At 39.3% G+C, this 15,030-nt stretch overlaps 1 protein-coding gene across 3 annotated transcripts in view; it reads right to left on the bottom strand.

The window, feature by feature from the left end:
* The window catches only part of LOC133465009 (matrix metalloproteinase-17-like), a 120,806-nt gene that overhangs the window by 69,697 nt on the left and 36,079 nt on the right, over window positions 1-15,030 (bottom strand). Inside the window, exon 1 of one of the 3 annotated variants that reach the window (XM_061747308.1) lies at window positions 10,158-10,646. The exons of the other annotated variants lie outside the window; for them this stretch is intronic. Within the exon in view, the coding sequence (XP_061603292.1) occupies window positions 10,158-10,394 (237 nt within the window). The 5' untranslated portion in view covers window positions 10,395-10,646. Of the gene's footprint in view, window positions 1-10,157; window positions 10,647-15,030 lie in introns of those variants that run through there. 3 annotated transcript variants of the gene reach the window in all.

The following is a 15,030-nucleotide window of genomic DNA, read 5'->3' as shown; positions in this document are numbered from 1 at the left end:
CCCTACAAGGGTAAAACAAAAGTTAAGAGTAAGACAATAAAACAACAAATTGTGAGATTAACTTTGGAGAAGAGTCTCTAAACATTAATACTAAATACAACCCACTCCATTCTGATCTTGTTGTCAACTCCATATTGTACTGAGCCGGGAGAGAGATCCATGTCCTACTTTTGTTGATATGCTACCGATACACTGCAATAAGTTCCATTTCTGGTCCTAAGGTTGTCAACATTTATCCTCTTTGCTATTATTAGTGACCTTCTGTTCTGTGGTGGCACACAAAAAAACAAACAAAGAAGAAGCAAAGCACCCATGTGGGGTCCATTAGGGAGCCACAGATACCACTTTTTTTGAGTACAAGTATACTGTTATGTCTTGCAATTGTGATGAAATTGTGTTTGACTTTAACCAAATATTGTTCAAAAACACAAAAAACACTGCATACGTTTTACTCAAATACATTTGTTAAAGTAAAGACAAGTCATTACTGACATTTTAACATCCAACTGCATGTTTTTCTAAGTCTTGCCACACAAATTTACTTAACTATATAGCCTGTAACAAAAGGTATTTCAGTTATGTGGTGTCTTAATTTGAAAACTAAAAGGAGTACATAGATAAGGGATGAAAATTAAATAAAAGACGAAAAAGAACGCAGTCTGGTAAATGTAAGTAGGAATATGGATGCCATGTTACTGCTGTGTGTAAAGTAGAAAATAATGATGGTTCAACTATGAAATGTATGAACTCAGGAGTGTTAAAATTTGGAGATTCCACTGTATCTCACCATTAACTATTCAGGAGTTTTAAACGGCACCTAAAAATGCTGTCCTTTTTCTGAACAATCCTCTACTTACAAGAAGGGTTTACCGGCACAAAGCATTATTTCCCTTCCGTCTTTACTCTGTGTTTATTTATGTTTTTGCAACTAGAGCAGAATCATTGTGGGGTGGCTTGACAATTCAATTTTGTAGAAACATGCAGTGGTTACAGAGTGACTTACACTATCATGCAAAATCCAGAATTGGATGTTTGGTTACAAGTTGTATGTGCAATGGAGTGGAAAGGCATCCTTTGCGTTTGAGCTGCACAGCAGGATAACAGGAAACCATCAGTCATTAGGCAGTGAAGGAGCAAGTGTATGCTGGCTATGATGGGGGAAAAAGCACGGTTAACATCTTATATTATGGCAAATAGGAACTTGACTTAATTTCCTAGATTGACTATTAGGAACGTTAATGATCATTAAACAATTAATTGTACCTTTATTTTTTATGTGATGGGAAAATCTCTCATTCTCTCAATCTTCTGGACTTCTGTATCCAGTATTGTATTTCAGCACAACATCAGTGAATGTTGTTTAATGTCCAATATGTGAACTCATGTTGTTGTTCTTTGGCTGAATGAACAGTGCCTCTGCTGGTTTCGGCAAAGTAGTGGATTTTCCTCAAATGCTTCAAGACACCATACTTCTACACCATATAGAGAATTGTTGATAATAAACGTTAGGCTTTACACAATCAGGATTTTTTTTTTTTTTTTTAAAACGCTAACCGATCACCGATCCGATCACAATATGGAGCAATGTGTCCATTTAAATGACTTGTTCATTTACTTCATATGCTTGTGTACTGTATTCTGAGTATCGTCAAAAGTATTTTTTTGTCAGGTCATGTATTCTAGTTTGTCAGGTCAAACCAACATTACAACATGACAGAAATAATGGGTGCTAACTTACTGTGATTAAATTACTTTATTGTAATTAAATTACTTCACACACACACCAAAACTTTAGAGCATGATTCGACAGAACGCCAGCATGTTTACGTACAACCGTTAGTGCTAGCACTAGCTTGCTAGGCTACATAAGGTTTTGTTGCCTGCTTGCGAGCCATATCGTATTAAAAGTACGTGAACATACCTCAAGCAAGCCTTAAATGAACGTCCTCTCCCAAGCACCGGTGACCACCACCACATTTTTCCCCATTTTGTTCTTATAATACATGCGGTGCGATCCTTTGTTGTTGCCGTCGCCATGGTAACGAGTGTATCCGATCAGCATAAAATGTTTATTATCGGCCAATACCATTCAAGTCAATTAGATCGGTGTAAAGTCTAATACATGTAATGCAGCCCTATGGGGGGCACAAGTCAGTGCAAACTGTAGGCCGGTCCCAAGCCAGGATAAATGCAGAGGGTTGCGTCAGGAAGGGCATCCGGCTTAAAACCTTGCCAAACAAATATGAGCGTTCATCCAAAGAATTCCATACCGGATCGGTCGTGGCCCGGGTTAACAACGTCCGCCACCGGCGCCGTCAACCTGCAGGGTGCTGTTGGAAATTCAGCTACTGTGGGTCGAAGTCGAAGTCAAAGAAGAAGAAGAAGAGGTGGAAAGCGGGTTCTTCGGCAGAAAGAGAAGAGGAAAACACAGAGCCTAGAACTGAATGTGGGGACTTTGAATGTTGGGACTATGACAGGAAAATCTCGGGAGTTGGTTGACATGATGATTAGGAGAAAGGTTGATATATTGTGTGTCCAGGAGACCAGGTGGAAAGGCAGTAAGGCTAGAAGTTTAGGGGCAGGGTTTAAATTATTTTACCATGGTGTAGATGGGAAGAGAAATGGAGTCGGGGTTATTTTAAAAGAAGAGTTGGCTAAGAATGTCTTGGAGGTGAAAAGAGTATCAGATCGAGTGATGAGGCTGAAATTTGAAATTGAGGGTGTTATGTGTAATGTGATTAGTGGCTATGCCCCACAGGTAGGATGTGACCTAGAGGTGAAAGAGAAATTCTGGAAGGAGCTAGATGATGTAGTTCTGAGCATCCCAGACAGAGAGAGAGTCGTAATTGGTGCAGATTGTAATGGACATGTTGGTGAAGGTAATAGGGGTGATGAAGAAGTGATGGGTAAGTACGGCATCCAGGAAAGGAACTTGGAGGGACAGATGGTGGTAGACTTTGCAACAAGGATGCAAATGGCTGTAGTGAACACTTTTTTCCAGAAGAGGCACGAACATAGGGTGACCTACAAGAGCGGAGGTAGAAGCACACAGGTGGATTACATCTTGTGCAGACGATGTAATCTGAAGGAGGTTACCAACTGTAAGGTAGTGGTAGGGGAGAGTGTGGCTAGACAGCATAGGATGGTGGTGTGTAAAATGACTCTGGTGGTGGGGAGGAAAATTAGGAAGACAAAGGCAGAGAAGAGAACCATGTGGTGGAAGCTGAGACAGGACGAGTGTTGTGCAGCTTTTCGGGAAGAGGTGATACAGGCTCTCGGTGGACGGGAAGAGCTTCCAGAAGACTGGACCACTGCAGCCAAGGTGATCAGAGAAGCAGGCAGGAGAGTACTTGGTGTATCTTCTGGCAGGAAAGGAGAGAAGGAGACTTGGTGGTGGAACCTCACAGTACAGGAAATCATAAAAGGAAAACGGTTAGCTAAGAAGAAGTGGGACACTGAGAGGACCGAGGAGAGGCGAAAGGAATACATTGAGATGCGACACAGGGCAAAGGTAGAGGTGGCAAAGGCAAAACAAGAGGCATATGATGACATGTATGGCAGGTTGGACACTAAAGAAGGAGAAAAGGATCTATACAGGCTGGCCAGACAGAGGGATAGAGATGGGAAGGATATGCAGCAGGTTAGGGTGATTAAGGATAGAGATGGAAATATGTTGACTGGTGCCAGCAGTGTGCTAGGTAGATGGAAAGAATACTTCGAGGAGTTGATGAATGAGGAAAATGATAGAGAAGGGAGAGTAGAAGAGGCAAGTGTGGTGGACCAGGAAGTGGCAATGATTAGTAAGGGGGAAGTTAGAAAGGCATTAAAGAGAATGAAAAATGGAAAGGCAGTTGGTCCTGATGACATTCCTGTGGAGGTATGGAAGCATCTAGGAGAGGTGGCTGTGGAGTTTTTGACCAGCTTGTTCAATAGAATTCTAGTGCGTGAGAAGATGCCTGAGGAATGGAGGAAAAGTGTACTGGTGCCCATTTTTAAGAACAAAGGTAATGTGCAGAGCTGTGGCAACTATAGAGGAATAAAGTTGATGAGCCACACAATGAAGTTATGGGAAAGAGTAGCGGAGGCTAGACTCAGGACAGAAGTGAGTATTTTCGAGCAACAGAAACCATATCATGCCTAGAACGAGTACCACAGATGCATTATTTGCCTTGAGGATGTTGATGGAAAAGTACAGAGAAGGTCAGAAGGAGCTACATTGTGTCTTTGTAGATCTAGAGAAAGCCTATGACAGAGTACCCAGAGAGGAACTGTGGTACTGCATGCGGAAGTCTGGAGTGGCAGAGAAGTATGTTAGAATAATACAGGACATGTACGAGGGCAGCAGAACAGCGGTGAGGTGTGCTGTCGGTGTGACAGAAGAATTTAAGGTGGACGTGGGACTGCATCAGGGATCAGCCCTGAGCCCCTTCCTTTTTGCAGTGGTGATGGATAGGCTGACAGATGAGGTTAGACTGGAATCCCCGTGGACCATGATGTTTGCAGATGACATTGTGATCTGCAGTGAAAGCAGGGAGCAGCTGGAGGAACAGTTAGAAAGATGGAGGCATGCACTGGAAAGAAGAGGAATGAAGATTAGCTGAAGTAAAACAGAATATATGTGCATGAATGAGAGGGGTGGTGGGGGAAGAATGAGGCTACAGGGAGAAGAGATGGCAAGGGTAGAGGACTTTAAATACTTCAGGTCAACCGTCCAGAGCAATGGTGAGTGTGGTCAGGAAGTGAAGAAATGGGTCCAAGCAGGTTGGAACGGGTGGAGGAAGGTGTCAGGTGTGTTATGTGACAGAAGAGTCTCTGCTAGGATGAAGGGCAAAGTTTATAAAACAGTGGTGAGGCCAGCCATGATGTATGGATTAGAGACAGTGGCACTGAAGAGAAAACAGGAAGCAGAGCTGGAGGTGGCGGAAATGAAGATGTTGAGGTTCGCTCTCGGAGTGACCAGGTTGGATGAAATTAGAAATGAGCTCATCAGAGGGACAGCCAAGGTTCGATGTTTTGGAGACAAAGTTAGAGAGAGCAGACTTCAATGGTTTGGACACGTCCAGAGGAGAGAGAGTGAGTATATTGGTAGAAGGATGATGAGGATGGAGCTGCCAGGCAAGAGAGCTAGAGGAAGACCAAAGAGAAGGTTGATGGATGTCGTGAGGGAAGACATGATGGCAGTTGGTGTTCGAGAGGAGGATGCAGGAGATAAGGCTCTCATGGAAAAGGATGACGCGCTGTGGCGACCCCTAACGGGACAAGCCGAAAGGAAAAGAAGAAGAAAGTCTAATACATGTATTGATTACTCAATTATGCCCATTAGTCTGTCATGGTGGAGTGGTGCACTTGCCTGACTTCAGTGTAGGCAACGTGGGTTCAGTTCCCACTCTGACGGTGTGAATTTGAGGTTGAATGTCATGTGCCCTGAGACTAACTGGAAACCAGTCCGGGGTTTACTCTGCTGCAACCCTCTGCAACTCTGAACAGGAAAAGCATCATAAAAAAATGGATTGATGGAATTATTGCTATCCCTTCTGCAGCTTCCATAGTTAGACCCCATGCATACATAAAGGAGTTGAAATCTTTGTCATAAAAGGATCACACCAGAGCCCAACCATAACATAGACATTGCTATTTGAATATGTTAAAATGCCTGATAAAAACCTGTCAAAAGTCAAATCAAAACTAATTATCACTGCAAGGCTTTCAAACTTTACTTGCTTTAGTTGTCTTCACAAAGTTCTAGCATCAAGCACACCAAAACCTTTAGCACCTGCTCTAGAAACCTTTTTCTACAAGGAAAAAAAAGGGCCATCAAAAGAAGACAAACAGAAGTTTTATTTAGAGTCCCCCACAGCTGCAGGCTGTAAAAAGAACACTTATCAGTAGGTGAGGAGCAGCCATCGTGACATCAGTAAGGGGTTATCTGACAAAGATGACTGGCAGGGGGCAAAAGAAGTGGTGTGGGTGTGTGCACATGTGTGAGACCACAATGTACCTGCAGGAAGACACAAGCTGTCAAGATATATGCTATTTAATTAGTACGGAAAGGTTAGAGTAGCTTCACTGGACCTACAGCAATAACAGCACTGCAACAAAACAACACCTTCACTATGGATCAAATGATTCTCTAACAGCCTTCTAGCACACCAGCAACAGAGAGCCTGAGAGAACGTCTGACTTCAAGGGTAAAGAATGGAGAGTTAAATCGGACAAAATGAGCTGCAGAGGGAGTTTGCTTGTCTTGCGATTTGACACGGCAGCGGCAGCCAGGGAATTGGGGTCAAAGTTCAAACTTAACAGTCCGTTGTGACTTTGAAGGAAACTGGGTATTGTGAGACACACAAACACACCTCTGACCCGACTGTGTGTATGCACAGTATCAACTAGGATGGACATTAAAAATGTTTGCTTTCTTGATAATGACCAACTATTACTTGTTTTTACATTGGTTGGCAGAAAATGTGTTTGTCTACAATAAAATCATGAATTTTACAAATTATTGTTTGAAAAAACACCATCCTACTAGTTCTTGTTGAGATTTATGGGCATGTCAACATACGAAAGGACCTTAGTGGCCCACTTCAAAGGTACACGTGATGCAGGATACACTCTGGACTGGTAGCCAGTAAATCATAGTGTACACATAAGTTTAAAAAAATACAAAATAAAATAAATTTAAAAAAAATCACACTCATTCAAACTTACAATTCTTCTTCAATGAAGCTAACATGCATGTTTTTGGAATGTGGTAATAAGACAAATCCAGGCAAGGACGGGGGGAACATGCAAACGCCACAAAGGAAGGCAGAGATTAGAAACCAGACCCTCTCGACTGTGGCCAGACGTGCTAACCACACGCACTACTGTGCCTGGTTTTGTCCAATGACATCATCAACTTTTATCCAGCAGTTCTTTTTACCTAACTGAACTGCCTCGTTGAAACAAAAGAAAAACAGCGTGAGCTGATGGTCTGAGACAACTTCTTGATATTCAGCTGTAATAAAATGAAGAAACTCCATCCTAGTGGTTCATGTAGATATTCATGAAGATGTTAATATATACAAAGACCATAACAGGAATACCCACTTCCCAGCCTAGGGAATGCCACTCCACTCTGCTTTCCTTTAGTCTGTGAGCATGGTACAGTATATTCGGCATTTCAATATCGCAAATGAATTTGATTAATTCTGTATTAAACTTGGCTCTCAATCAACAGCAATATGGTATGCTTAGCGTGATGCTCAAAAAGGCTAAACCCAAATCTCTAACACCTTAAGCACTCAATAATTGCATGGATTGGAAAATGTAAGATTGTTTTCATGAAATACAAATGAAGCGAGAGAAAGTCCTGCACTTCTTTAATACAATGAATATGTGTGGTATCACGCTGACAAAATCTCATAACACTAGATGCTAACTTGGAAAAACAAAAATGATTAAGGGCGTTTGTAGCGCAGCTGTGTTTTTGTTAACCTCAGCAGCCCGTTGAACAATGGAGACACTGGGTAATCCAAATAATACAATTGCAGCTCTCTAATACACTGCGCTCTCACACATACAGAAGGTGAGGATAGTTATTACCTTCGATCAACTAAATTGGTCAATTTGATGATAAAAGGGTTTAACAAAGTTTTGCACCGACTGGGCTAGGCAAAAATATTAGTCATTTTCCAATATTGATACTGTACACAAAATATATTTGATCTCTGATGTTAAATGACTAAAGCCTTTCATTAGCAGTAACAATAATTGGCAAAATGAGCTATCTTTGCGAATGCATATGCAAGTTTTGTCAGATCCAGAGCGAGAATTGTCAAGTTACAATGTTCCTACATATGTTTACAGCTGTTGTTCTTGTCATTTCTACTGTCTCCTGCAGACAATGCTCCCTGAACAGATCAAGAGTACATTCTGGTACAGGTTCTGCTGGAACACTCAAGATGACATCCGCGCTGTGCCCCTAATAATTAATGTGTCAAGGCAGCCGTCAATAAGACATGGGCTGTCAGAGCCAAAGATTTGTTTTGCCAAAAAAAAAAAAAAAATTAAAAAATGCCAGCATCGAAAATAAAATGTGTTCACAGTCCTAGCCATTCCCATTTGAATTTATTTAGTCATCGGAGACAGTGAGCTACATTTTCTATTTCTCCGTGAATCTCTGGCCTACTAAAGCTGAAATACTGCTGTCACTCTATGTGGATAAATCTCCATGTTTATTACTTTGTGCCAACAGTAAATCCATATTTACTGAGTATGTTGATGACTAAACCTACTTTTAGCCTCTTTTTGAATTTGCATATCATGGTTGTCTGATCAAAGCCTTGTACGTCCGCATTACGACAATTCTGATTTTGAAAAAAAAACAAAAAAAACTGTAGCCAGAACTGTCCTTCGAAAAACACACTTCCACTTCAGACCACACCTGCCCTATTCACTTTGTTTTGAAGACAAGTGAAGACTCTCAACAGAAAACAGCCCATACTTTGTATTAATAAACCAAGTAACAACAACTTTGGATGATTAGTGGAGTGTTTTGAATAGATACTACATAGTTGACAATAGGCCAGTTAAAATGAATGAATTATGATGATTTCAGTGTAAGATATCAATACCCCAATGTTCTGAATAGATGGTTGACAATAAATGAGTGTAACTGATGTATGCCAGTCAAAACTATAACGATTTCAGTGCAAAATATCTGCACATGAAATTCTTCATTGACATTGTTGAAAAGCAATTTGACCTTGCTACCCATTGACAAACAGTGACAAACATGAGTTCTGAATTACAAGTATTTGTTCATCATACTGTAGAAGGCCATTACTAAATGTACGTCTTTGTTCGGACACAGAAATTTCAAACGAGGCCAGATAAGTGTTTCAAAACATTTAACGTAAAAACACAGTATCAACAGTAATAATAATTTTATTTAATTGAATGATAATTTATTTGAAATAATTGCTGTTAATGTTTTTTTTTTTGGTCCTGAGAGGTAAACATTTTTTTTTTATATTTGTACAGTGACAATGTAAGGTCAATATAATGCAACAATGTGAGAATTTCAAAAGAAAACTGGGCTAACTTAATGCATACTTGAGGGTTGCCTCTCTGGTGTTGAAAAATGCCTCCAACTCCAGGTGGATACATAAAGTGGATAGTAGGTGTGTTGCAGAAATATTTACTATTTCTATGACCTAGTTTGGTAGTCTATGCTTCCTGTGCTTTCCTTCATTTCAGAATATATAAAAAAAAAAAAAATATGTGGCCATTTCAACTCGGCTAGAATAAAACCAAGCGGTGTATTTACATATTACAAAGGAAATTCAATGTCAGTCCATGTGATACTGAGGTGGCTTTGTGCTAAACCAAATAATTAGACTACTGCCCTGAGTAAAGTTCATGCAACACCATTGGTAAAATCATGTTTTTTAGAATGGTTAATATGCCAGTATGTACGTAGAAACTCTGAAATGATATCCTTAATCCTAAAATAGTGTTGTCACAAGTCTGACTTCGATACTATCTGCAGAAAGTACCTCGATACTGGTACTAAAATGATACCATGGCACAAACTTAAAACATCATTAAAAAGCAGTGGAATAATAGCTGAGAAAACTTCTATTTTTTTTTAATTTTTATTAATTCAAAAAATTATTCATCCATCCATTTCAACACCGCTTATCCCGGTTAGGGTCGCAGGACGCTGGAGCCTATCCCAGCTGACTTCAGGCGAAAGGCGGACTACACCCTGAACTGGTCGCCAGTCAGTCGCAGGGCACATATAGACACGGACAACCATTCGCACTCACATTCACACCGTCACTGAGTGGGAACAGAACCCACGCTGCCTGCACCAAAGTCAGGCGAGTGTACCACTACACCATCAGTGACTTCAAAAAATTATAAGGATATCAATTAGGATATTCTTGATAAAATAAAATTTAAAAAATATATATTTTGAACATTTGACCACAAAACATTTAACATTTTTAAACACTATTGAACATTTTCATATATGGTGTGCTGTGTGCTGTACTTCGTTACAAACAGTGCCTCAGGAATACAACTGGTCGGCAACAACATTGCTTATCAAAAAATAAATCACACACTTTTGAAATGAAGGGAAGTCTTCGAAATATGTGTTAAGTGCTAACCTGTAGCTCTTTGAATTTGTGAGAGAATTCAGCATGCCGGTCAGTGAGGTCTTCAGCTGGTAGCAAGTAGCCTTCCATACAGATTTCTCCGTGTCCGTCCCGTGCAACACGGCTGTCGGCCATATCTGCAAAATAATTCCAGCTAACAACGTATGTGAATGTCTGCAGGAGCGCGAGAGTTTGCAGCCAAGTGCGTCTCTGTTGTCTTTGTATTTTATCCAACTTAAAAACCGACATTCTTTTGGACAAAAAATTGGAAAGTGCTGTTACTGAATTTTTTTTATTATTACTTTTTTTAACACCGGTACATAAAAATGATGGTACCGTATAATCTTTGCCGGCTAGGAAACGCAGTTCGGTTTTGTTACCAGTACTCTGTGCAACGCTATGTTAAAACAAAATAATTGTTATCAATGAATGTTTTAATTTACTGTAACAGTGCAACAATTAATCGACTAATCAACAACTAATTGATTATCTAATGAATTGACAACTATTTTGATTATCATTTAATCGTTTAGACCATTATTAACTTAAAATTATCTAAATCCTCGGAATTTCAGCCTCTTGACAGTAAATATTCTCAGATTTCTGTAGTCGTCAATGAAAGCAGACTGATTATTTTTGTTTACTCAAAATAAGACTTGTAAAAACATTTGCTTTTACTTTGGCAAATAATTATCAACATTTCTGCCTATTTTCTGACATGTTACGGACCAAACCAATAAATGAATCATGATCAATACTGTATACGTAAATCATTAGTTGCAGCCCTAATTTACTGTTACAAAAACAGTAAAGCACAGATTATAGATATGTACAGTTATAGTTCTTTAGAATTTTTTTTGTATACACTGACATTTCAGACCAGTCAGCTGGCTCAAATGTATGTGTAAAAAGGTTAATTCAGTTGGAAATTCCTCTTCAAAAGGGGAAAATGTCCAGAGCTCACTGATATTGAAAGAGTGCTGGATTGTCTCTTCTCATTTTTAATAAAGGTGCTCTCGTGCATTTTGTTTATCACTGTACAGTTAAAGGGAAAATAATAATTCACAAATATATTCCAATACAAATTAGAATTAAAATTACAAATTCTTTTTGCAATTATAATCCCCATAAAACTCGTATGTTTTGATCAAAAATCGCAAAAGAACAACATTTAAAAAAAGAAAAATAAAGCACATTGGCTGTTAATCATCAATTAATAACTGTATCAGAATCCCTCCTTCCCCCTTTAAACACCATTTTATCATGGTGCAGAAGATAAATCAAAACAGATGTAAAGACTTCTGTTTGGCTGGCAGGTGGTGCTTTTTTTGTTGTTGTTGTTATTATTTTGGCCCCAACACACAAATCAATCTATAGAAATCATTACGATTTGTTTTCTGTTAAAAAACAAGAACATGAATTGCTCATGTCCCCTGACTCTGATTGTTGTAAATCCAACCATGTCCATATTATAAACCTTCTAAGCAATTTTGTATACATGTATACAAATGTTTGTTATTTGGCCAATGTCATGGTCCGCTGCTTCAATTCGGAAATAATAAAATTAGGCATGCACAAACGAAAATGGTCAGTAGGAGTTGGATCATATTCCCTGCATGCTAGATTTTGCCAACAGCAGCCACAGATGAGTTGAGGATAAAGAGGTGATGATCAGCAATAGTAACAATCGAAATGTGAGGTTTTCATTTCTAATGATACCACAATGCTAGTTTGTTTATTGTTGACTTACATGTTCAGGCTACTGTTAGACAGATTTGATTTTAGTACTAGAAATTACTGAATTATTTTCAAAGTCATCACGATATACTATACAGTATGTTTTATGTTTAAGATAAGTAAGGATTCATGAGTTTTTCTGCTGTTCATCTCAGCTTAAAGGTCCCGTATTTTGGCTATTTAGACCTCCATAGAGGGTCCAGGAAAGGCCCCTCTCTAACAGCTACTTCCGTTTGACCCACTTTTGTATCCGCTTTGTCCATATTTGGCTAAGACCACCCCCTTTCCTATGATTGGTTGCATCCGTGTAGAAGACCCACTTGTGAGAGCACGCGTGTTTGTTATGTTGACAGCGCTGGCTTGGGGGCGGAAAGGGAAGGCGGAGATCTTCGCTAGTGATGTAGGTAAGCTTGAAAAAATTCGAATGACCTGATTTCAGGGCCCTCGGCAGAAAAACGTCTGTAACTCAGAATGCATGGGCGATTTTAATTCATATTTCACTTGTTTACTGAGGCACAATAGAGACTATATTTCATCCCAAATACTCGAGGAAGTAGGAAGAATCTAGATGTTTACATAAAAGTCAGGATATTATCAAAGCGGTGATATTTGATGTAGAAATCTGGGTATTGGTTAATTTAGCCACGTGGTTCTTACCTATGTGCAACATTCAAACTGGGTTAAACCTTATGTTAAATATCCAAGGATGTCAGTAGAGATCAATAAGTTGTTAGAATTCTGTCGATGGTGTGTAAATGATTGTTGATTAATCGCGTTTTGAAGCTCATCCATGCAGAACACTGGAAAAATTGTTCTCCAACAGTGACATGAAAATAATATTTCAGAACAGACGGCAAAAAGATGATCCCAAACCCCTTTAAAATATTATAACAGAATCAATAATTAACTAATTGATTTTCCCCATTGTTAATCAAGCAAATTCAGTCAAATACCCATTCCTAGTTGCCAGCAATGAGTTTCAAGCAAAGTGTTCGTACTGATTTTGACAATCTTTTTGCTCTTGTTTAAACAAAATGAATGTAGAGCAATCTGCTCTGTTGAAGAAGTTCTAAAGTTTGTTTGGTGGACATCTGTGGTTACTAACGGAGCGGCTCAGTAAAAACAGGACACAATTGAACATGTTTTCACTGGCTGTTTAGCTCTCCAGTGTTGACAGAACATTCAAGAGAAATAGGACATTCACATTACATTGAAAAGTCAAAATTCATTGACATTTTGAGTTAATGCAAGTACTTCAGGTGAAATTAACATGTTGGGCTCCCGTCCGTACAGATTGAGGTTGTGTTAGGTAACTGCTCCAGACCCTATTTGGGTTTTGAATATGTAACCCTAGCCAAAGTGAAGGTCTCAAGAGAAACAGCGAGCAACAAGTAAGCGAGGGCTGTTCCCTCCAGCAAGAACGTTATCCTATAAAAGAGGAAACTCTGACAGGATGAAAGGAGACATTAATTTCTGGGCTCTTCAAGGCCATTCATTGTTGATGTGAGATCATTAAGTTCTTCTTGTAGAACACGAGCAATTCTGTGTAATAACTCTTTCGACTATTCCCAATTAGGAGGGGAAACAAAAAACTCCTAATTAGCCAATAAATAAGAACAAGCATATAAATATACAATGGAGTCTAAAAAGTAATTGATGAGGTTTGCATTGTTCTGCTTTCTGTCTGTTTTTAACGCATTGATTATGTTGTTTTTCTGATTATACGGTATGCTTTTCTGATTATTTCTTATAAACAATGTTATCTGTCAAAAAAAAAAAAAAAGACAGTAGGCATTCAAAAGCTGTGTCGCACCAAGTGGCCAAAGATGGTCAATCCAAAGGTAATAAATAACTAGGCTTTAAACGATCAGGATTTTTGGGGCCGATTACCGATCACTGATCAGCGAGTTTAAAAAACCGCTAACCCATCACCGATCTGAAAGATGGAGGAATGTGTCTATTTAAATGACCTGTTCATTTACTGTATATACTTCAGAATCAGAATCATCTTTATTTGCCAAGTATGTCCAAAACACACAAGGAATTTGTCTCCGGTAGTTGGAGCCGCTCTAGTACAACAGACAGTCAATTTACAGAACACTTTGGAGACAAAGACATTGACAAAAAACAATTGTGCAAAAAGATGCAGAGTCCTCTAGCACTTAGAGCAGTTCGAATGACTAATATTGCAATAGACCGGTGCAATGACCATTGTGCAAGGGGCTTGTGTACTTAATTGCTCCAAAAATTATATTTACAATAAGTAATGTATCTTTGTTCCTCTATTTAGTAGCCAGTGAGGCATAGTGACAGACAGAACGAATGAATGGTCTTCTATTAGATGGCAGGAAGTAAATACAGTAATTAATGTATCCACTTTTTGTGACATTTTTGTTTGTTGGTGTGCCGTGAGATTTTTCAATTGTAAAATATGTTCCTTGGCTCCATAAAGGTTGGAAATCACTGCTCTAGTCAGACCATGTATTGTAATCAGTCAGGTCAAACCAACATTACATGACAGAAATAATGGGTGCTAACTTACTGTAATTAAATTACTTTATTTTTAATTAAATGACTTCACGCACACCGAAACTTTAGAGCATGATTCGACAGAACGGCTGCATGTTTACGTCCAACCGTTCGTGCTAGCAGTAGCTTGCTAGGCTAGATAATGTTTTGCTGCCTGCTTGCGAGCCGTATCGTATTAAAAGTTTTGCTACCTTAAGCAAGCCTTAAACGTAAGTACTCTCCTGTCCTGAGCACCGGTGACCACCAACATACGTTTTTCCCCATTTTGTCCTCATAATATAGTCGGAGCGATCCACTCTTGTTGTCGTCGCCACAGTAACGAGTGTATTCGGTCGCATTTGAGTTGACAAGATAAAGCCCAATGATCGTAAAAAACGGGTTGCGGTGGTAACGGAATACAAGATTTTATTGCAGTAGTCTGACAGTGAAATCGTGAAAGAGCAAATTTGTCTTGGAGTCTGATCCGGGCATTACGTGTTGCCTGTCTCAGACATGTTGTCTGTCCACACCGCCGACATTTTATTTATTTTTTTTAAATAACATTATTGGCCTTCAGATATTTACAGGACTATGCCAAAAGACACACAACAAGGCTAAAAAAAACTAGCTTTTGGATTCA

Source organism: Phyllopteryx taeniolatus, chromosome 15, assembly GCF_024500385.1.
Source record: "Phyllopteryx taeniolatus isolate TA_2022b chromosome 15, UOR_Ptae_1.2, whole genome shotgun sequence".
Taxonomy (NCBI): domain Eukaryota; kingdom Metazoa; phylum Chordata; class Actinopteri; order Syngnathiformes; family Syngnathidae; genus Phyllopteryx; species Phyllopteryx taeniolatus.
This window is presented reverse-complemented; position numbering and strand designations above follow the sequence as displayed.